The sequence below is a fragment of the Rhodamnia argentea genome, chromosome 2, assembly GCF_020921035.1.
Source record: "Rhodamnia argentea isolate NSW1041297 chromosome 2, ASM2092103v1, whole genome shotgun sequence".
NCBI classification, from domain to species: Eukaryota; Viridiplantae; Streptophyta; class Magnoliopsida; order Myrtales; family Myrtaceae; genus Rhodamnia; species Rhodamnia argentea.
In genome coordinates, this window is record NC_063151.1 from 26,659,127 (window position 1) to 26,681,342 (window position 22,216).

The 22,216-nt window shown below is 40.0% G+C and overlaps 3 protein-coding genes and 1 pseudogene across 5 annotated transcripts; 3 read left to right on the forward strand and 1 right to left on the reverse strand.

Annotated features, from left to right (window-relative positions):
• The first annotated feature begins 5,932 nt into the window (after nucleotides 1–5,932).
• On the forward strand, nucleotides 5,933–9,026 carry LOC115737343 (annotated as a pseudogene).
• A 1,019-nt stretch (nucleotides 9,027–10,045) lies between these two features.
• LOC115737339 (glycosyltransferase BC10-like) lies at nucleotides 10,046–13,974 on the forward strand. 2 transcript variants are annotated; one of them, XM_030669412.2, is made up of 3 exons: nucleotides 10,046–10,309; nucleotides 10,392–11,085; nucleotides 13,008–13,974. In XM_030669412.2, the coding sequence occupies exons 2-3, from the start codon at nucleotides 10,576–10,578 to the stop codon at nucleotides 13,650–13,652; spliced, it is 1,155 nt and encodes a 384-aa protein (XP_030525272.1). In that variant the 5' UTR covers nucleotides 10,046–10,309; nucleotides 10,392–10,575; the 3' UTR covers nucleotides 13,653–13,974. The 2 variants fall into 2 exon arrangements, with proteins under 2 accessions (XP_030525272.1, XP_030525271.1); XM_030669411.2 differs by having other exon boundaries at nucleotides 10,046–11,085.
• Nucleotides 13,975–14,210: 236 nt separating this feature from the next.
• Nucleotides 14,211–17,053, reverse strand: LOC115737340 (IAA-amino acid hydrolase ILR1-like 4). The gene is made up of 5 exons (XM_048274031.1): nucleotides 16,572–17,053; nucleotides 15,978–16,103; nucleotides 15,191–15,505; nucleotides 14,867–14,995; nucleotides 14,211–14,689 (listed from the first exon to the last, which is right to left on the reverse strand). Exons 1-5 carry the CDS (start codon nucleotides 16,929–16,931, stop codon nucleotides 14,282–14,284), a joined length of 1,338 nt encoding a protein of 445 aa, XP_048129988.1. The 5' UTR covers nucleotides 16,932–17,053; the 3' UTR covers nucleotides 14,211–14,281.
• A 1,837-nt stretch (nucleotides 17,054–18,890) lies between these two features.
• Nucleotides 18,891–22,214, forward strand: LOC115737336. 2 transcript variants are annotated; one of them, XM_048274016.1, is made up of 4 exons: nucleotides 18,891–19,073; nucleotides 19,793–21,351; nucleotides 21,468–21,641; nucleotides 21,888–22,214. In XM_048274016.1, exons 2-4 carry the CDS (start codon nucleotides 19,801–19,803, stop codon nucleotides 22,149–22,151), a joined length of 1,989 nt encoding a protein of 662 aa, XP_048129973.1. In that variant the 5' UTR covers nucleotides 18,891–19,073; nucleotides 19,793–19,800; the 3' UTR covers nucleotides 22,152–22,214. The 2 variants fall into 2 exon arrangements, with proteins under 2 accessions (XP_048129973.1, XP_048129974.1); XM_048274017.1 differs by lacking the exon at nucleotides 18,891–19,073 and adding an exon at nucleotides 19,144–19,579.
• The last annotated feature ends 2 nt before the right edge of the window (nucleotides 22,215–22,216 follow it).

A 22,216-nucleotide genomic window follows, 5' to 3' on the forward strand; every position in this document is an offset into this window, starting at 1 on the left:
AGAAAGGAGAGAAGACAGAAGCACAAGAGAAGAGAGAAGAGAGCGGGCGAAAGAGAAGAGTGCGGAGCGAGAAGGTAATGTGGTTTTAAAAGGCCTAGGAATTTAGCGACGAAACATGAAGTTGCATATGAAAAAGTGTCGGTGGACTTTAGCGACCAATCTTAGCGACGACAAATTTTGTTGCTAAATAGCAACGAAACCTTCGATTCGTCATTAATGAGTGACGAAATCTGCGACAAAACAGTTATTTGTCTACGATTAGCGACGAATATTTTTTTTGGTCCCTAATTAGCGACGAAATTTATATTCTTCACTAATTAGCGACAAAAAAATGTTCGTCGCTAATATTTTTTTATTTTTATTTATATCATATTAGCGACGAAATATATTATTCGTCGCTAATTTAGCGACGAATAATATATTTCGTCGCTAAATTGAAATATTTTTCTTTTTTTTTATTTAAGTGCTATATTTGCGACGACCAAAATTGTTCATCGCTAAATTAGCGATGAAAAAGTTGATTCGTCGCTAATTTTAATATTTTCCTCCTTATTTTTATGCATAGCGCTAATTTTGCGACGAAACCAATGTTCGTCGCTAATTAGTGACGAAATAATGTTCGTCGCTAAATGATGGAAACAAAATTTGTGACGACATTCTTTTTTCATCGCCAATTAGCGACCAAAAGCATTGCTCGTCGCTAATAATTAAGAAGAGAATTTGCAACAAATTAGTGACAAAAACGAAATTCGTCGCTAATTAGTGACGAAATAAATGTTCGTCGCTAAATGATATCTACAAATTTGTGACGACACTTAGTTTTTGTCGCTAATTAGCGACCAAAAAGATTGCTCGTCGCTAATTATTTTTTATTTTTATTGTATTTTTATTTTGTATCGTATTAGCGACAACAAATCTATTTCGTCGCTAAATTGGCCATTTTCTTTTTTTAATTTTTTTCATATTAGCCACGAATAATAAAGTTTATCGCTACTATTAGTGACAAATAATAAATTTTGTCACTAATATTAGCAACAAAATTAATGATTCGTCGGTAATGTTAATATTTTCTTTGTTATTTTTATTCAAATTGCTAATTTTGCGACGAAAATAAATTGTCGTCACTAATCGGTGACAAACATTGCTTTTCGTCGCCAAATTTAAGAGAAGAATTTGTGACAAAAAAAGATATTCGTCGCTAATTAGCGACGAATCCTATTGCCGTCGCAAAGGAGATTGGGGAGAAATGTCTTTCGTGGCTATTTTAGTCGCAAATTAGTGATGAATTAGTTTTGGTGGCTATATGCGTCGCTAATTAGCGACTAAATTATTTTTCGTGGCTATATTCGTCGCTAATTGGCAACGTATTTTTGTTCGTGGCTATTTTAGTCGCTAATTAGCGACTAATGGTTTCGTCGCTATTTTCGTCGGAAATTAGCAACGAATTTTTTCCGTCACAAAATTTTCATGGCTAAATCCGTGTTTTTTTGTAGTGTAATTGCATATTTTACCTTTTCTTATTATCCGCTTTTGAGCAGGCAAATTTATGTTTTCGGTAGCCAAGGAATCCCGTAGTTGGCGACAAATTTAGCACTAGGCATGGGCAGAAAGGTGCTTGCTCACACTTGTGGCCAGAGGTGGGTATGCCTTTTTTAGGAGTAACAGGAATGCGTCCAGACTTGATAATTAATCCCCATGTAGTTCCTTCCGGGATGGCAATTGCTATGCTTGTGGAGTTGGTTGCTGCTAAGGTGCCACTAATACTAGAATAGCTTCGATGGACTTTTTATCATGAATGCAACATTTTCTCTTCATGATTGAACTGAAGTTGTCTTTGTGTTGCTATGTTTATTGCTTAGTAGGGTAAGGTTCAGGATATGTATAGAAATATATATAGAATTAGGGTGCATTTGTTTCATGGAAACTCAAATATTTGGAAAACATTTTTCAAAAAATAAAAGCTTCTCATAAAAATGAATGCAAATTATTTTCATTATCACAAAAATAGTTAGGCATAAAGTGTTAAAAATAATGAAAATATTTTCCGCTGACTCTTTTTTCTAAAAGATATAAGCGTTTATTTTTTGGAAAATATTTTTCAAATCTTTGATTTTCTGTGAAACAGATGCACCTTAAGAGGAAAATAACTTCGTGTTGCAATTGGGCAGCTTAGATGGTGAATTCGTGGATGCAACTCCATTTGCTAGCTCCTTTAAGAAAACTAACGGAGAAAATAAATTTGAATCTAAATCTGAATCGCTTGTTGATCAACTTGGGACCAGGTTAAGTAAAGAAAGGGTTCAATTACCATGGGAAGGAAGTACTGTACAGTGGTGTCTATGGAACAGAACTCACGTGTGAGATGTTTATTGGACCTTTGTATTATCAATGCCTAAGGCCCATGGTCTCAGACAAGGTTCATGCAAATAACTCTCTCTATTTCCTTTGTGCACACGACTAATTTCATGACACCATTACTTTATTGAAAGGAAAACCTGTAAATTCCTGTCCAAAAATTTCTTTTCCTTTTTAATTTTTGAAGGAGAGTCGCTTTTCCGGCATTACAGAAGAAATTGTTCATCTGGTGGCGTGCGCATGTGAAGTTAAGAATTTTATTCCCCATTAACTATGCAAGGCACTACTGATTCATGTTAACCATTTAGTAACTCCACATTGAAAATTGCAAATCTGTACTCACTCCCCCTTTCTCATTTTTTTTTATCTTGCATTTTTTTTTTGTTTGGGGGGGTGTGAGTGGGGGTCGGGGTGGTTTGGTTGAGGGGATGAGATAATCGAGTGCAACCAAAATTTTGAAAATCCTTATTGATATGATAAAAGTTCTTCTTAACTGTCACAAGAAATAGTATGCATTTTTTAGTATCAAAACTTTGCACTTAAGATCCATGAAATGCAATTCCTGATCTACGGATGAGCCTATTTGGAGCGCAAATCTGTTTGAAAAAGTTGTTAAAGCGGCATTTAATTCTCATTGTCATATTGTCAGTCATATTGTCATCCTGAGCTGCCATTCATTTTCATGCATAACTGTGGCGGCAAGAATTAATAGTAATGTTTCTTTTTCCCTTTTTGGGGCTAAACAAAAAGGATTTCTACTCTCCAATTTGCAGGTTCGCTCCACTGGACCAATAGATCGTATTACACGCCAGCCTATCGAAGGAGAAAAGACATGGAGAGGCATCCGATTTGGGAAGATGGAGCGAGATTCCTTGCTTGCATACGAGACGACATTTCTATTGCACAATAGGGTACTTGTGTGTTTCGCTTACCATATTACTGATGTATGCTCCCTTTGTAAGAGCATCCTTGCTACGGAGTTTGTCCCGCCACAAAGGCCTATAGGCGAGGAGTATGGAGGGCTCCAGTCGGTCAGGGCTTCTAAAAAGGCTTGCTATCGCTCATGCCAGACGAGCAAAGGGATGGAAGCCATTGCAGTACCATATGTTTTCGCATATTTGTTTACCGAGCTGATGGCGATAGGCATCAAAATGACCTTGACTTTATCGGGATTATTTGGCACTAGGCATCCATCCATTGTTTCACAAAAATTTGAACTTTGTATTGAAACTCTAGGATGATAAATTCAGCTCTTAAGAAACAGTTACGATGAAGTTAGGTTCACATGTGAAAGAAGGATAATGGCCAGGTCTATACCGATGTTCTTGATTGCTCATTGTGAAAAGGTTTGATAGATTGCTGAATTTCTCGTTTATGTGAAAATGTCACAAATGGAATGACTATAGTGAATGTTTAGCAATAGTTTACCACATGGAAAAGTTGCAATGTCGTATTATATTGTGATTTATAGAATATTATATTGTAATAAATTATGTCAAGAGAATTGCATTTTGGGAGTTTCCATGGAGAAAAAAGAAAGTCTCGGCAGGGGAAAAAAATGGAACAATGGGTTGACCAGAAAATATAATAATTTTTTATTACAATTATCGTCGACATACTCAAGAAAAGATGTTCGCTTCTCTCGCTTCCCTTACAGCCCTTATAAATTCACTGTTTTTAATGTAACTCATATCCGTAAAGTTGGACAAAAAAATAATAAAGAGTTAAAAAAACGAGGAAATTTATTATCCAAGTTTTGTTAAGGAAAAAATCAAAATAAGCTTATGAATTGCCCTCGCTTTATTAAAGAAAATTCAAAGTAAATCTTATTTCAAATAAGAGCCCGATGACTAAGGGGATTTTCGTCATTTCCTTTTTCTCTTCTTTTTTCCCTTTCTCTTTTTTTTTTACACCTCAACTTCTTGTTGACCATAGGCAAGGGCCACCTTGCCTTGGTGAAGCCGTCCTCGAAGTTGGCGAGGGCGGCCTCGCTCACCTGTCCAAGCGGGGTCAGCCCTCACCTATGGTGAGCGTGAAGCTAGTGGAAAAAAAAAGGGAAAAAATTTAAAAAAAAAAAATAAAAAAAAAAAAGGAAAAAAAGGAAAAAAAAATCTAAATAGGAAATAACGACAATGCTCTTGGTCAGACCCTTATTTGGGATTTTCCTTTCTACTAATAAAGTATACTTCATAAAATTACTTAATTATTCTTAAAGGGTAATTAAACTCTTCCTTGCCCTCTTTATGAGAATTTTAAAATACTTCTCTTATCTTCTTTTATACTTTGAACTGTAAATGCATGTCCATTTTCAGTTATTTAAAAAATAGCAAAATGTTTATCTAATGCTTTCTTCTTAAAAAAGAATTCATATAGTAGTAAAGGAAATGAATAATGTCCAAGTTTTTTTTATTCTAATCTCTTTGAACAATTAAAGTTGCGAATTTTATCATTGCCTTACGACGTCGCATAGGGAAGGAAAACTAACCGCTTGCTTGAAAGTTGAAAAATCAGGTATTATTAATAATGTCATTGTTTTTGCATTTTTAAATCGCGAGCGAGTGTTGACTTATTTGGTTCCACCATTAGGCTTTTGGCTTTTGGTGAAGTAGAAAGGGCGGCGAAGGTCGAAAGAAATGTCAAATACATAGGGGGTGCAGTGGAAGAAGAATGACAGACGCTTATGTGAATTTTATCCTTAAATTATCAGATTATTTTCCTTTTTTCAAAGAGTATCATGAACATTAGTGCAAAATGGCGGGAAATGAACTATAGTTCCGTCTCGTTATGCTATGAACGAAACTATAAACGATAATCCCATAAAACCCTTCGTAATATTTTGAAGTAAAAATCTTTGCGGCTAGATCTACCATACAATCCCACGAAGTCTCTGGAAACTTGAACTCTAGATCGCTCTAATGTAAACTACGATTAAACTGATTGGCAAGATCTTATGGACCCTCGTTCAAAAGCACTTGGAAAGTTTTACCGTATATAAGTGCGGTGCATTAACTGTGGAGTGCGTGGCCAAAAAGCCCAAGTGACCAAACAATGGTGATTTTTGGGCGCACAAAAGCCCACTTGAGCCCATGGAGGCTAAAAACAAAAAGGGATCTAAAATTCTATCAAAGGTCTATAAGTGCGAATGGATAGTCCCGCAAAGCAAGTCGGTTAACCAATCGATACGAGCAAAACAAAATTTGTCCGTGGTCACGTCCCGTGTAAATCAGTGGGAAATGATTAAAGGGACTACAATTTTAGTTCATCCACGAACGATGTCAGAACTCATATGCCCATCGACATGAAATCTCACTCTTAATTTTCACGCCGGACATCAAGCACGACCTGGTCTTATGATCAAGACACGTTATCTGCCACGTCACCAAATGGATCCCCCATGCAATGAACAGCGTCTCTCTCTCTCTCTCTCTCTCTAGGCCAGCTGGCTTCTCTGTCTACAAACGGCTTCGGGGGACTCCAGGCGCTGGCGGGAAAAACTCGTCTCTCTAAACTTTTGTCTAATGATAATTCAGTGAGATTTCTCTCTCGTTTGTGTCGGTACATCCTTCGACGGCTGCAACATGGAAAACGACGCCTCCGCTCAGTCCTCCATCTCTCCGCTTATGCATCAGTTCGCCGCCAATTTCAGCGCTCTTTACCGCTCCATTTTCTCACCAAAATCGCCTCATTCTCCGCCGCTGTACTCCTCCGCTTCCTCCGACGACCATCGCAGCACAACTGCAAGGAGCGCCGAGCTCGCCTCGTTCTGGAGTACCAGCAGCTGCGCGATCCCTACGATCGCCACCTCGGTCACGACCTCACGGAGGAGATCGACTTGCTGGCGCAGCTTCGCTTGGCAAGCTCCGACCTCGCGATGCAGAGCTGCTTCTGCCGTCTCGGTCTCCCCGATGCTAATTCCACGGGACCAGATTTCTCCAGCGAGAGCGTCTGCAATTACAGTCCGTCGATCGTTGGGGAGCAGAGCGGATCCGAGACGAGTAACCCTAAGAGAGTTTGGCTGCCGAAGATTGGGTCCAGTGGCTACCTTAAGTTGAACCAGGCTGCTGCTAACTACAGCTGCTCGAGCCGACCAGTGAGCACAGGAACCAGGCTACTCCGCCTGCCAGGAGCACAGAAGCTTGCAATTGTGAGTTTCTTCTCTCGATTCCATGGATTCTTCGCATGAAATTGTGCTTCCTTGTTTGATCGGTCGATCTCAGTTTCTATTGACTGAACCGGCCTATAATAATTTCACTTGCGGCTCTATCTGGATTTCTTCTTTCAATTTGCGTTGCTTCTCTGTCTCGTGACATTTTGCTGAAGGATTTTGATTAACCAGTCTCTGTCGATTGAATTGACCTTGTCGCCCTAAAGTGATGCTCCAAATGATGGTTGAGAAATATGTTCTGTAATTGCAAATTTAAACAAAGCAAGCTTATGCTCTGCACTCATAGTCTTTCGTTAGACTAACTGAAGGATTTGAAAGGGAGAACATACAGTTCATTTGTTAAGTTGGGCAGGGTCATCATTTCGTCAAAAGACCTGCTGACAAGATTGGTAGTGTAAAATAGAGTGATCTGAGATGATAAGTGATCTGATTCTCGTAACACTCAAGCTTCCCATAACATTTTGCTGAAGGATTTTGATTGACCAGTCTCTGTCGATTGAATTGAACAGGCGTCTCCTAGTCATTTGCCTTTTAGTGTTTGGATTGAAACTCAGTCACGATTTCAATGTTGTTTCCCTCGGAAAAATCTTGGTTTTCTTCTCCCTAGTCAACCGGTGAGTTGAGTCGGATGTCCTCATCGCTCTAAAGTGATGCTCCACATGATGGTTGAGAAAAATATTCTGTAATTGCAAATTTAAACAAAGCAAGCTTATGCTTTGCACTTATAAGCTTTTGTTCTACTAACTGAAGGATTTGAAAGGGAGAACATACAATTCATTGTTAAGTTGGGTAGCATCATCATTTCATCAAAGGACCTGCTGACAAGATCAGTACTGTAAAACAGAGTGATCTTAGATGACAAGTGATCTGATTCTTGCTACACTCAAGCTCCCCGTTCTAACTTAATAGTGTAACCTATATGCCTAGGCCCTTGAATGTGGTAACTTTGAGTGGTGATACTTTGAGCCCGATACTCTGCATGCCAAGAGTACTGGAGCCTGCAAAGGTGAGTTTGTCATCTGGATTCCACAGATTCTTCGCATTCTGTCAAATGATGTGTGGAATTGTGCTTCCTTGTTTGATCGGTCGGTCTCAATTTTTATTGGCTGAACCGGCGTCTTATATTTCACTTTTGGCACTATCTGGATTTCTTCTTTCAATCATGATTTGTTGTGGTGCTTCTCTGTATTATATTCTGGTAACAGTTTGCCGAAGGAGTTTTATTGACCAGTCTCTGTCGATTGAATTGAACCGCCGTCTCCTTAGTTAAAATTGTCTTCGACCATGGCATTATCTCAGGAAGAAGAGTTCGATGTGTGCAGGTGCAGCAGAGCGACTGTTTGCCATGTGGGAAGGACGAGCAGGAGGCATTGGAGTTCGAAGTTTACACTCAGGGGATGTTAAAGATGGAGCTGCGCAACAAGTGGATAGAGCCAGGCACATGTCCCTACGGCGACCACTACCAGTTTGCCCATGCCACTGCCGAGCTGCGACCGGTGATCAGACACCCATGTTCTGAGACTGAGGCCCGCAGGATGTTCCTAGCCGGGTACATGGGTCCCAACGGCCACAGGTACCACTTCCGTCACTCCCTCAGCGAGCAGGATGATGCTGGCTCAATGTTGATCCTGGTCTCATCGTATTCATTAATTTCCCTCATTGTATTCATTAATTTCCACATTCATTTGGCAATGTACATAAACACTCTTCAAAGAAATTCATCAAACCCCATAATAACTATCCAAAGGATGATAAAAATGGCAAAAGGAAGTGAATCGAAATAAATGTGGCTAATACTCTGTAGGGAGGAGTGCATCCACGTGCTTATATAGATGAGATTAGCCTGAAGAGAGTCTGGATAAAAATTTCTGAGTGCATTGTACTGTAGCTGTCATGTTTAGACATGTTTGGTGTTTCTATTACTGGGATTTAGCATGTTATTGACCTATGAATGGTTGGTTGAGGTACAGGGACCAACTTAACCGACCAGGTGGGAAGAAAGAGCAGGAGGCATCGGAGTTTGAAATGTATAGCCAGGGGATGTTCAAGACAGAGCTGGGGAACAAGTGGAAAGAGACAGGCACATGTCCCTACGATGACCACTGTCGGTTCGCCCATGGCATTGCCGAGCTGCATGCAGTGATCAGGCACCCATCAGGCACCCACATTACGAGAATTTCAAGATTTTCCTAGCCAGCTACACAAGTCCCTACGGCCACGGGTACCGCTTCTGTCACTCCCTCACTGAGCAGGAGATGATGCTGGCTCAAGTTGATCTTGGTCTCATTGCATTCATTAATTTCCCCATTCATTGGGTAATGTACATAAAAACTCCTCAGAGAAATTGGTCAAACCCACTCAAATGGTAATAAAGATGGTGAAAGTAGGTAAATCATGCTAAATGTGGTTAATACTCGGTTTTTTGAGTGGAGGGAGGAGTGTGTCCAGGTGCAGACATAGATGAGATTAGCTTGAAAAGAGTCATATAAAACTTTCTGATTGGATTTTCTGTCTTTCTGATTTGATTTTTCTGTAGCTGTGATGCCGAGTCGTATTTGGATGTTTCTGTTTCTGGGATTTAGATGAGATCGGCCATGCTAAGACGTATTTGGATGTTCGATAAAACTTTCTGATTGGATTTTGCGGTAGTTGTCATGCTGAGACATATTTTTAAAAATTACCGCTTTAATTAAAATTATTCTAAAATAAACTTGGTGAAAAAATTACCAATGATATATAATTAATAAATAATTTTGTATAAATTATTAATTAAATAAAATAAAATTTGTAATTTTCTTATCCATGATAAATAATTAATAAATAATTTTTTATTTCAATGATATATAATTAATGATAATTTTATTACCAATTTTATTTTTATGAATAATTTTAATTTAATTACAAAAATACAAAATTATTTATTAATTTTATATCTTAGTAAATTATTTAATTAATTATTGATAATTATGTTATCAAAATAAGCTTCAAAATAAAAAAATTATAAATAAAATAAATGTTATAACTATCAATAATTAAAAAACGTAATTTCGATGATATAATTTTTATAAATAAAATAAATGTTATAAAATACAAAATTGGTAAGAAAATTAATATATCATTGGTAATTTTCTTACCAATGATAAATAATTTTTTTTAATTATTGTATTTATATAATTAATTAAAAATATTCATAAAATAAGAAATTTTTACCAATTTTAATAATGTTTTTCATAAATCTTCAAAAGAAAAAAATTATACATCATGTTTATAAAAATAAGCTTCAAAAAAAAAAAAAATAGATATATAATAAATGTCCAAAATATTAATAATTAAAAAAAAGTAAAAAAACGAAATTAAAAAAAAAAGAGGTGGAAGGAGGACTCTTGGGCTCACTCGGCAGCCCAACTGTCGAGCGAGACGCAAAGTTGTAAATTTTTTTTTAAAAACCTAATTTGGTAAATATATATTTTTGAATTATTTTGGAAAAAAAATCCGTCCAAATTCAAAACCAAGACGAGTTCTTTGTTGCTGAAGTTTCAAAGCGGCGCCACGTGTTGAAGGGGACAAACGAGAATACCTCCTTAAACCCTTCTGCTCTCCTCCTTCTCGGATGCAGCAGCAGACATCCAGATTCGTCAGCAGCTGGCCATTCAAGAAACTGCCGGGGTATTAAATAACGTGTCAAACAGTCCGAAATTCGTTTAATCACGCCATTTCAAAATTTGGTGGGTATGCAATTGAGTGACGCCTTGGAATCTGGGCGCCCCATTACATAAAGCAGACCACATGGTAAACATATTCTCTCTCTCTCTGTGCGACTGCGTGCGCGTGTGGTGTTCATTTCTAATGTCTTGATTGGTGCTAAATCCAGGAATCTCCGCGAGGGCTGTCTTGATTCTTGAGAACATCACTCCTTGTTTGGGAGAACTTGCTTTTCAGCTAATGCCCATCTGGTAAAAGAGCTGATCTCTTTTGTTGCCCGTTTAAGAAGGTGATCTTGGTCCTCCTGATCTTGTCCAGGCGCCACGCAATATCGCCTTTCCTGGGTAGTGGCGATGGAGGAAGGGAAGGAAGCCATTGCTGTTAGAGCAACCCAATCTAACTCTAGGGTTTTGCCATTGCGGGTTCTCCAGTTCTTCGTGTTGTTTCTATTCGTCGCTCTCGGATTCTCCGTTGTTAGCATGTACGCTGCGAAATATTTCAATGTTCAAGGTCGAATCCTCGTTGCTCCGGTGGCAGAGTCCAACGTAAGACCTTGCTTTGAAGAGTCCGGTCGGTTGTGGAGTTGGATTAGGCCACCTTCGGATTTGTTGCATAACATGAACGATTCTGAGCTATTTTGGCGGGCATCCTTCGTGCCACGGGTAAAAACTTACCCATTCAAGAGAAAACCGAAGATTGCATTTATGTTCCTGACGAAGGGTCCGCTGCCACTGGCACCCCTCTGGGAGAGGTTCTTCAAGGGGAATGAGGACAAGTATTCCATCTACATCCACTCCCATCCATCTTACCGTGCCGATTTTCCACCAACATCAGTCTTCCACCGGAGACAAATCCCAAGCCAGGTACCAGCAAGCTTTGATATCAGAGTTCATGTTTCTCCGTTGAGTTGAAGTTTCTTTCTCACCAACAAGCACAGTGAGTTTTTAGCATTCTTCTCCTGTCCACCATAAGAAAGAATATGAATTCTCCCTCCTGCAGTTGACAATGCAAAGGCCGTTGAAGTCTTTTTCAGTATATTTGGTTGCGTAAGTTCTAACAATGTGTTGACACTAGGACTATTGCAAAATGCTGTTTAGTTTCCTATTTCCTTAAGGGTGTTTCAATTTTAGCCTTTCTTGTGGATTCATGGGAATTGTGGTTTATATAGTTGGGAGATGCAGTCGGTAGTCCATGTTACTGGGGCTCGTCTGCTTCCTGGGACCTCCCTTGTCTTCGTGCTATTAGCTTATACCAGTTCGACGGTCACTAACCTGCATTTTGGATCATCTGATTGTGGACCATTTCAATCAGTAGCTAATGCTTGACTTGTTTCCCTGGCCCTGTTGGATCTTTATCTGAAGGATTTGTGCATCTGAAAATGCAGTGCCTAACTTTTGATTCGTTTTTAATTACAAGAGACCATTTTCCAAATAGAAAAATAAAATATCGCCAGTCTTCTGCTGCTCTTGGTAGAATTCTCTTAAAAGTGGTAAAATCGAATAAGGAGTAAAGGTAAAAGCTGAACTGGAATATGGTTGGGTTATTTCCCACTTTGGGAGATATTCTGCCTTATTTTTTATGCTCATGACTGAAAAGCACAAGTCAAGCGTCCCTTAGAATTTTGGCTGTTAAAGGCTTTATCCTTGATTTGCTTGTAGATACATTCTTGGTAACACTTGCTAAGAAAGTAAAAGCAGTTACTTTGTCAGAAGACAGGAGTGGAGAAGAGAAGCCCTCAAAAAATAATTCTTCATTATATCTAGAAGGATTGTGTCGTTCATAGTTGCATCGTAGTTCACGTAATATCAAGGGATGGGTGGATGTACTTTTGAATACGGATAAGAAATTTTAGTTCTAGTATCACAAAGCATTTTGTCTGCTCGAAAAGCGCTTGCACTTGGTGCATGACCACCTCTTGTAAGTTGTCTTAGAATTGCTCCTGCTTAACAGCGTCGAGATTACTTTTCTCAAGTCTTTCTTTTTCAAGTTACACAAACTTGGTTGCAATAGGCAAATAATTCACAATAATCAAGATGAGTCTCATTTTTTTATCATGAGAAAGGTTAATGAACTGCCGTAGGTATCTCATTTTCATTTGAACCTCTGAAATGACTCTGCATACAGGTCTATTGAGACATAGATGGTATGACTAAGATTATTTTTATTGATACTGGCAGTATAATAGCATATATCTTGGCAAGGGATGCGCCGCTTGTCTTTGGTTTATAATGATTCTTGACGATATTATTTAATAAAATAGAAGAATAATCTGTTTTTACCCCTATATACTTTGGTTTAAGATGGCTCATGTGCAATGATAGATCGCTTCACTTGCTGGTTTCTTTTGTATTTCTCAGTTTAAGTACCTTTTTCACCTTTTTTGTAATCGTAATCTGGCATAGCAAATACAAGAAGATGATTTTCTCCCTTATCTTGAGCTGCCTTCTGACTGTTAAACCAAACATGTCAATATATATTTAGATTATCAAGTTATCTCGTGGGTTATTTACATTTTTTTGTTAAGCTCCTCCTACTTTTAAGTGTAATTATCTTCATCATTCAAGATTATGACTTTTGAAGCTTCGTTGAAAGGTTGCTCCATGACATATGGTTATCCTAAAAAATTGAATATGGTGCCATGTGCCGAAGCCATTCTCAAGAAACTCGCTGTCTTTTTTTTTTTATATTGTTCTTGCCAGCTGATAACCACATGTAGGATGAAATTCTCGACCTTTTTGAATGGGGAGTTCTCATATTCTTATCACCTTAAATATTTACCGCGCAGGTAGCAGAGTGGGGGATGATGAGTATGTGCGATGCTGAGAGGAGACTCTTGGCTAATGCGCTTCTCGATATATCTAACGAATGGTTTGTCCTGCTGTCTGAATCCTGCATTCCTCTACAAAACTTCAGCATCATCTATCTTTACCTATTGAGGTCCAGGTACAGCTTCGTGGGCTCGTTCGACGAACCTGGGCCTTATGGAAGAGGTCGCTATGACGAACATATGGCCCCTGAGGTCAACCTCACTCAGTGGCGTAAAGGCGCTCAGTGGTTCGAAGTAAACAGAAAACTTGCTTTAGACATAGTTGTAGACACCAAGTACTACCCCAAGTTCAGAGATTTCTGTAGACCGGCTTGTTATGTGGATGAACATTACTTTCCCACGATGTTGTCAATTCAGTCCCCTCATCTTTTGGCAAATCGGACCCTCACTTGGGTGGACTGGTCGAGGGGTGGCGCTCACCCTGCTACATTCGGGAAGGCCGATATAACCGAAGAGTTCTTCAAGAAGAAAATTACTGAGCGTGGCACATGCTTTTACAATAACCAACCTTCTTCACTGTGTTTTCTCTTCGCCAGAAAGTTTGCTCCCAGTGCTTTAGAACCCCTTCTTGATCTCGCAGCATCAAAAGTTTTTGGCTTTTGATGGATGCTCTAGACTAACGAGACAGATATAGAAATTTGTCTACCAGTAGAAGTTCTATACTTTATAAGCTGAGTCATTGATGGCTACAAGTCCATTGTATTAGTATCAAAATTGAGAGGCTGTTTTGTATGTTGCAAGTATTCTTGATGTACATAGGTTAGAAAGAAGGTAGCATCTTGGCTTACCTTGGATTTTGGTTCTATATCAGATTTATATTCACGACCCTCATGTTGGAGGAAACACAATGTGCAATGAGATCTTGATGATACAGAATAGGATTGTTTGCATCTTCTGGGTACGGCAATGTTGTTCCTTAATCTTACAGGTCAATTGGATTAACCAAAAGGCTCCTGGAACAATCAGTGGTTGAGGGAATACATTTCGGAATCTGCATTTGATTTACAGTTTGTTAAGACTGAATTAGCTGGAATGCTCGAGGAAAACTGTTGTATAATGTTGATGGGAGATTTTCCTCCGATTATGATTCTCTTTGGAAATCCAGAATGAACTTCCAGAAGATCTGCAAGTGAATATTTCCATATATACATGGCTGTCCACGGAGAAATTGCGGACGTGAAATTTGGGAATAGTATTCTTCATCAATTGTTCATATAATCCAGTGATCATCCTTACAATTCATCGTGGCCCCCTCCCTCAGCAGACAGGAACTTTCGATGTTGATCAAGAAGATAACTAATAGCCATAGATGCATGAAGCGCAGAACCATATGGAAGTCCGTCTTCATTTATCTGGAACAGGGGTGAGTGCACCCACTCGTAGCGTTCGCTTTTATTGTCCCCTACTCCGAGGAAGAAGAAGTATCCGGGTATCACCTCCTGGTAAAAGGAGAAGTCCTCTGATCCCATCAATGGCTGCATATCGTTGATTTTATGAGAGCCAAGCAATTCGCCGGCGACTTTCTCGAAGTGCTTATGCAAGTGTTCGTCGTTTATGGTCGTTGGGAAGAAGGGCTTTTCTTCTGAAAAGAAATGAACGGTGGCATGGCACCTCTGAACAGCGGCTTGCCTGGTTACAACCTGGAAAGGCCAAACAGATCAATTTTGTCGCAGTATGATCGATGCAAGAATTGGAGTAAATATGGCAAAAAAACAGTCATTAACGCCTCAGTTGAAAAAGTAGGAGCAGCATGCTTCTGAAATTTAGAAGACTGAAGATGTCAGTTGCATTGCTAAATAGGGTGTGGGGTGCTATACCTCTTCAATTCGCTGCTTTAGATGCGTAAAGCTCTCTTTTGAGAAGGCTCGAAAGGTGCCGCCAATGGTAACAGAATCCGGAATGACATTATATGCTCCTCCGCCTTGGAATTTTGCAACTGTCACAACCTGGAAATGCGCCGATAGCATCACACGAAAGTTTGAATATCTAGAACTGAGAATCGGATCAGCCATGCTTTCGGTTAATTCCAAGAAAAATATCCAGAATTTCCTTCTACTTTTTTAAGTAGACAGAAGTCAATTGAAAGTCGTTCGTCAACATTAAACAGGACAACATCTTCACAAATAGATTCGTTGAAGTACCTGAGAGTCCAGAGGATCGGCTTCCCGCGAAATGAGATGTTGTAAGCTAACAACCACACTAGATGCTGCAAGTATAGGATCTATCGAGTGCTGAGGAATTGCAGCGTGACCACCTTTTCCACTTATGACCGCTTCGAAGAAACCGCTCCCGGCCAAAAGAGGGCCAGGCCTTGAAGCCACTACACCAACAGGCAAATGAGGTGCAACATGTAGCCCAAAAATAGCATCTACATTCTCGAGCGCCCCGGCCTCAATCATCTTTTTGGCTCCTCCACCACCCTCTTCCGCCGGCTGAAAGACAAGTACCACCGTGCCCTGGTAACGTAAAATGTACGCATGATATAGTGTTAAGATTAACTAAGACAGAGGCACCGATCTACATGATTCAACTGTAATGATACGAGTAAATAAAATGAAGGCCTAAAAAGATGTAAAAGATGAACTATGGAGCCCTCGGAGCTCTAGAATACTTGATTAGAAAAATTCAAACAGTCGACCCCATTTAGGGCAATAAGTCTAAATTCGTTTTTGTTGTTGTTGGTGTTGCAAATCTGAAAAAGAGATGACTTAAATACGTTTGATGGGTTGACACTGCAAGAAATCTCTCTGTGGCCAGCCCCAAGACGGAACCATTTTGCTTGCTGTTTCTCAATGAAACCATCGAACATAGATTATGAGCCAACTTACGAGTCAGGTCAATTCAGTATCATCCTAACTCACTGAACACTGATCTTTTTAAGCAACGAAGCCAGGGTGCCCTATCACAAAAGAAGTGTGTAAAACTTACTCGTATCTCTTCCTGATGCTCTCGAAGGATCTTCGCAGCACCAAGAAGCATTGCGACGTGAGCATCATGCCCACAAGCATGCATTTTCCCAGGAACTTTGCTCTTGTGCTCCCACTCCACCATTTCCTATTCAAGGACAAAAGCACCGGTGCAAATTTAACCAATAACCATCATAAGCCATCCAATCATTGCTCTAAGCAAACAGAATTCACGCGCTGTGTGCAAATTTTTATGTCCTCAAAACTTCAGCTGCTCATAGAAAAGAAAAGGTGCTTGACAGAGACCCAAAGTAGGACCAACTTTCATAAAGTTTTCTTTCTCAACCATTTCTAACACACACACACACACACACACACACACACACACACACACACACCCACCCCACCCAACCACCCCACCACCACCACCACCACCACCACCACCACCACCACCTCCCCCCGGGGGCGGCCCCCCCCACACACACACACACACAAAAAATGCAACCTCTAGCCTTTCTAATGACCAAGTGTAAATCCACAAGAACACCAATAGCCAAACTAAAAAAGAAGAGCACAGCGTAGCAGAAGGAGCAGAAGGAAACACGGTTAACTGAACCTGCAAGAGAAGAGCGTCCATGTCAGCCCTTAAAGCGACGAAAGGAGGCTTGCCAGTCCCAATGAAGCCAACAACTCCAGTTACAGCAAGCGGGTGCTTGTATCGAATCCCCATTTTGTCTAATTCAGATCTTATCAGCTTGCTGGTCTCAAACTCTTCGTAGCCCAATTCAGGGTTCTCGTGTATCTTCCTCCTAATGCCAATCATCCACTCGGAAAAATCTCGGCTTTTGGCGAAATCGAGCAACTTTTGGGATTGTTCCGGCGATCCATTTGAGCTCACCGAAGAATCGGATGAGTGGCAAGTCGCGCACAACTGGGCAAGAAGAATAACCAAGCAGACCCACCTTGGAATATCCATGGTTGTTGTAAAAAAGAAGAGTCTTTCCTTTTTTCCCCCTTCCAGAGAGGTGAGAGCGTTGGAAGGAAGTGGAGGAATCAAATGAGAAGAGAGTTGAGCTTTCGAAGAAGGATCAGGACAAGCGGACAAGTCTGCATTTAAAGACTTTTGTTTTCAATTTTTTTCACTCTTTTGGGCGTTTGGACCAGTGATATTGAAGCAATTGAAGAAGAGAGAGAGAGAGAGAGCGAATTGTATATGAGACGTGATGAAATCGAACACGAACCCCGAAGGAGAGTAGGTTTTCTAGTGCGAACAAAAAGAAGTGCATGATCATCACCAAAATTACAGAAACTGATCTCTTCATAAGGAACGGAGCCGAATGCCTAGATTAGGTGCGCAACGTTGATTTGGTCACTCACTCGCATTTCGGCGCATGTCTTACTTAGTCAATAAAATCGATAAAATATTTTGCACGTTCTACTTAGAACGGCACGTCGCATAGTAAAAAATGAGTATTTTTCTGTAGTTGATTGATATATGTGAAAGGAACCGTGCCATGATACATATTACCATAATCGCAAGTCATCCAAAAACCTTCGGAAGACGATTTTATTTTTCTCGATGAACTCACGAACTCGTGTTTTCCACGTCCTCAACTCACGTCCACCATGCATTCGAACCCAAGATATTCTATCGTCTCAGGACTTGCGGAAGTCTTCAATCACAAACGTGCTGGATTTCATTTTAGCACGTGTCGTTGAAAGACCAACCAAAAACGAAACGTGGTACTACAAGTACAAAGCGAAACCGCCCACGGCCCTGTCGGGAAAGTGGGGGAAAGGGAAGCCAAGAGAAGAGCCAGTGATGGCTCGACGGGACACGACTGGCTGGCATGGTGTTTCCGATCAAGAATCGACACCACCTATTCAAGTCAAACCCAATCTTCTCAGTGACGTAAATTTATTCATAAGCACTTTCGCAAAATCGCAATTAAGTTTCGAGGATCTGTACGCCTTCATGTGGATGGTGACTTTGAGTCCACCATGAATTGTCCTTTTGCATTCTGCGATTATTTAATAAAACACGATAGAGCATGCGCATAAGGTTTAAATTTTTTTTTAAAAGGAAAGCGGTCCTTAGTTGACGCTGCATTGGGATTAAAGTATGGAATTTTGTCTTTTGTTTGGAAAATATGGAAAAAAAAAAAGACGTACAAAACGAAAGGATATCGATGCTACATTGAACGGTATGCTACAATGATTGCGTTCATTCGGATTCCTACATGTTAGTAAATACACCTTATAACTAGTTTGGGCGGGCCCGATTCGATGTGAGGCCGAGAGTTCTTATCTTTTTTTGTTTTTTGAAAAGAATCGCTAGAAAACCTTAGATTATATTCACCATGACACATTCATTTAAAATTTTTTTTTTCCCATGAGACTAAAATTCTCAAACTCGTATAGGCATCAACACATTTACCCACAATCAAAATTTCGCCAATGAATACCGTTGAAAATCTATTTACATGAACGACGTAAGGCAAACGGTATTGATATGACGCTCACATGGCTTTAGTAAAAATAAAGATGACACCGTTTTGGATAGAATATCAATTGATGGTGTCTTCACAAAGGGTAAATGCGTCATTGCAAGTTTACGATTTTTTATGTCGCAAATGCAAACATGTCACGATAGGTAGCTTGGAATTTTTTATGTAATAAAAAAAATTCAGGGTAAACGTGTCATAATGGCGCTGAACAAGTATGTGTAACCGTCAATTTCTATGGTAGGGAACTCGATAGAGCAATCACAGAAAAAGTTGTTTGTTACATTTTCTAAAGGTCAAAACAAACAAACAAACAAACAAACAACCATGATTTTAGCCTGGAAAGAAGATTATCTCTTCATGGGCTGCATGCCTGTTTGCTCTGTAAAGCTGGCGGGGACAGGCCCATGGGCTATGAGACCCGTGAGACTCACGATTAGTTTTGATTGCTCTATAAGCAAGCACCCTCTTCTTTTGGTAATCAGCGTGGCAACTCTCTCTGAAAAAATCAGAAATCAAGAACACAAGCGCTGCACATGCATAAATATCGAAGACAACCCTTTTCGCCATTACAGAAATTCTGCCTCTACTGTCTGATTCATAGGCAGTCGCAGGTGTTCAAGTCTTCTTTCTTGTATGCTTCTCACTGAAAGGCACTTTGTGTGTGTGTGTGTGTGTTTTTTTTTTTTTTTGTGGCCGTTTCGTTGTGTCCTCACTGTGTTGTTTTCTCTGTTCTTTTGATGTGTTTTTACAATGCGCCCTATTCGTTGACTTCCTTTTGGCATTTGCCGTCGGGGTTCTGTAAATTCCTCTGTTCTTCTTACCGTATCAGTGTTGGGCATGTTGGTTGAGCATCTCATCTCATGAGAAGTCGTATAAAGAGGGGAGCTTTTTGTTGTGTTCTTGTTGGTTAAGCATCTCGGTTCACGTAAGAGTTATGTCGGTTTAAGACTTTATTGTGGTACTTGTGAGTTGTGCGTCTCATCTCGTGAAAAGCCGCGCACCGAATTGGGACTTTGTTGGGTTTTGCGTCTTGATTTGTTCTTATTCTCCTTGTGTTTATCGAATGAACCTGTGGCAGTGCGGCTTCGTTTGGATGCACCTCAATTTCAGCTTCTAGGTTATCGCTCGAACCCTAGTTCAGTTAGTTGTCGATTGTGCTTTCGCCTTTTTGATTACCTGATGCTCGTCGAACTTCTTTTATTTGTGTTGTCGACAGAGAATTTTGATTCTAAATTCTGACGTGCTTATTATCACATTAGTTTGCAAAGTTCCCATAAATTGTCATGTGATCCAATCTGATTGTGGGTATTGGTTGCTTTCTTTCATGAAGTAATATAAATGTCCTCAACCTTAGCTGTCCAGCAACTTTCGCGGCGAAAAGCCCACTGTGGTAAAGTTCGATCGAAAGCCAACCAGGTGATCAAGGACCCTGAAGATGGGATATCAGAAGCAGTCTTACTTCGTGGAGAGGAAGATTTAGAATGTTTGGAGACTGCAGATGATGATGAATTAGGGACCCAAAGTGGGACAAGCAAGGAGATAACTGACAACGGTGATTCCAGTTCACAAGCATCACGAGGTCAATTAAAGCAAAACAGGGAAGACGATGTTGATGACAGAGAGACTTTTGGTTGTAATAGGAAGACACTGAAGATGGATGCATGCACTAGTAATGAGACAACTAATTCAAGTGATTGGATCTCAACATTGCCAGAACAATTAATTCATCATATTCTGTCACTGTTGCGTAGTCCGAAAGAAGTTGCACGAGCTACCACCTTGTCCAAGCAATGGAGAGAAATCTGCTCCTCTTACACCATTCTGATGTTCGACCAACGGAAGTTCACAAAAGCAGAGAAACATACTGGAAGTAGTAAGCGGCAGGAGTTTAGGGAGAAAACAGAAGTCTTCATGGATTTCGCCTTTCGCTCCTTGCAAACTCGTCTTCAGGGTGGATATCATATGGAGAAAATTCAGTTCCATATGACATACTGTGATTTTGATTATAGTAGTAGGATTGATAATTGGTTAAGCCTTGTGGCCAAAAGCAATGTCCGAGAACTGGATCTTCACTTTCCACACATGGATAATGGACCTTATAATCTGCCTCAGAGTCTCTTCACTTCCTCGGCGATAACTAGATTAAAATTGTTCAATTGCAAGCTAGGAACGCTTGAGGAGATAAAGCTACCTAATTTGCGAGGACTTTGCCTTGGCAAGCTCTATATTAGTGACAGTCGCGTTCGGGATCTGATCCGTTGTTGCCCCTTGATCAAGGATTTGAGGCTCATACACTGCATCGGGTTGAAGAAACTACATGTCTCTGGCCTTGCTAAACTTGATAAGCTTGAGGTGCATTGCTGCCCTAAATTGAAGAGTATCCAAGTTGAAGCGCCGAATCTTCAGACATTCTTCTATTGTATAGAGCGACATAAGCCTGGGTCCTGGCCCTTCGATTTGTCTTCGGCTACTTGTAGATCTTTAAAGTCGATAGCCCTAAAGAATGCTGAATTGACAGATGAAATGTTCCAAGCATTGCTCAACAATTGTCCCTTACTGGAAACCTTGGAACTAAGCAAGTGCAATTCCTTGGAGAGTGTCGCAATATTAAGTAAGGTACTGAGGCGTTTAGTCTTGAGACAGTGCAGAATATTAAATGATGCTGAGATTAATGCGCCGAACCTTTGTTCCTTAAAGTTTGAAGGAAATAAGATGCCCTCCTTGTCATTATTACCTTCTGATCTGAAGGAGGTGAAAATTACTTTAAGGAAAAACGTGTGGAACCTGCTATTTGGTATTGAGGACCTTCTCTGGTCTCATAACTGGCGTTTATTTCTGGGAAAGATCAATCATTCAAGAGGAATGAAGTTGGTCCTCCACTGTGAGGAGGTATAGTCTCAGTAACTTTGTCTTTGCTTAATGTTCTATGTGCAGGAATTACAATCTGATAATTATGTATTCCTATTTTCTGGTCTTCCTTGAATCAACTCTGTTGTTTTGAGTAGAATGTCATCATTCATGAGGACCTCAGATACTTCTCGCCTCCTCCAATGAAGAATCTTGATCTTGAGATTGTTGACTCGTCTAGAGGGTTCAAAAACGTACTAGAGAGTTCTTTACGGACTTGGCATCCCAAGACTGTCATCGTGGTATCATCTCCTGGTAGCACATTACCAAAGGTTTGGTTTCTTACACTGTTGGCATAGATACGACTGTCGGAACTGGTACGGTGTTTGAATTGAATTTCTGTCCCTGTTTATGTGTTTCTATGGTGAGTAACTTGACTACTCCTCTGGCTTTTGCCATGGCTTCTGCAGCTGATACTTTCAATAGATTATTCAGGCATTGCACACGGGTTCTTTTTCTATGCATGCTCTTATCTACATCTGTTTACATTTATGAAATTCTCTTAACATCTGATGCAGCTAGCACATGGTTTGCTGATGGAACGAGATAATCATCTGAGTTGCTGCGGATTTGTCTCGTTTGAGAACAAATGTTGGAGGCACTTCCTAGAAAATGTCAACACTTTAGACATCGGATTGGCTGGAGATGAAAGGACTAGTAGCTGGATGTCCTTATTCAAGTCATCTCCAGCGTTACTGCTGAAATCAACTGGATTTACACTGGATTGGAAGTCCAGAAAACGTACCCACAAAGTGAATCCACCGGGTGAATCTGATCAGTGATTGCTTATTCCATAGTTTTTTTTTTGTTTTTAATTTTGTGGAAAACATGCACGATTGACAATTGG

What these genes read in the sequence shown, in the direction of transcription:
- LOC115737339 (XM_030669411.2), top strand. Translation starts at nt 10,576, where the DNA reads ATGGAGGAAGGGAAGGAAGCCATTGCTGTTAGAGCAACCCAATCTAAC. An exon ending in GGAGACAAATCCCAAGCCAG is followed by an intron (nt 11,086 to 13,007) that starts GTACCAGCAAGC and finishes TTTACCGCGCAG; the next exon opens with GTAGCAGAGTGGGGGATGAT.
- LOC115737340 (XM_048274031.1), bottom strand. Translation starts at nt 16,931, where the DNA reads ATGGATATTCCAAGGTGGGTCTGCTTGGTTATTCTTCTTGCCCAGTTG. An exon ending in AGCATCAGGAAGAGATACGA is followed by an intron (nt 15,506 to 15,977) that starts GTAAGTTTTACA and finishes TTACGTTACCAG; the next exon opens with GGCACGGTGGTACTTGTCTT. An exon ending in CCGATCCTCTGGACTCTCAG is followed by an intron (nt 14,996 to 15,190) that starts GTACTTCAACGA and finishes GCGCATTTCCAG; the next exon opens with GTTGTGACAGTTGCAAAATT.
- LOC115737336 (XM_048274016.1), top strand. Translation starts at nt 19,801, where the DNA reads ATGTCCTCAACCTTAGCTGTCCAGCAACTTTCGCGGCGAAAAGCCCAC. An exon ending in TGGTCCTCCACTGTGAGGAG is followed by an intron (nt 21,352 to 21,467) that starts GTATAGTCTCAG and finishes TGTTTTGAGTAG; the next exon opens with AATGTCATCATTCATGAGGA. An exon ending in CTGGTAGCACATTACCAAAG is followed by an intron (nt 21,642 to 21,887) that starts GTTTGGTTTCTT and finishes CATCTGATGCAG; the next exon opens with CTAGCACATGGTTTGCTGAT.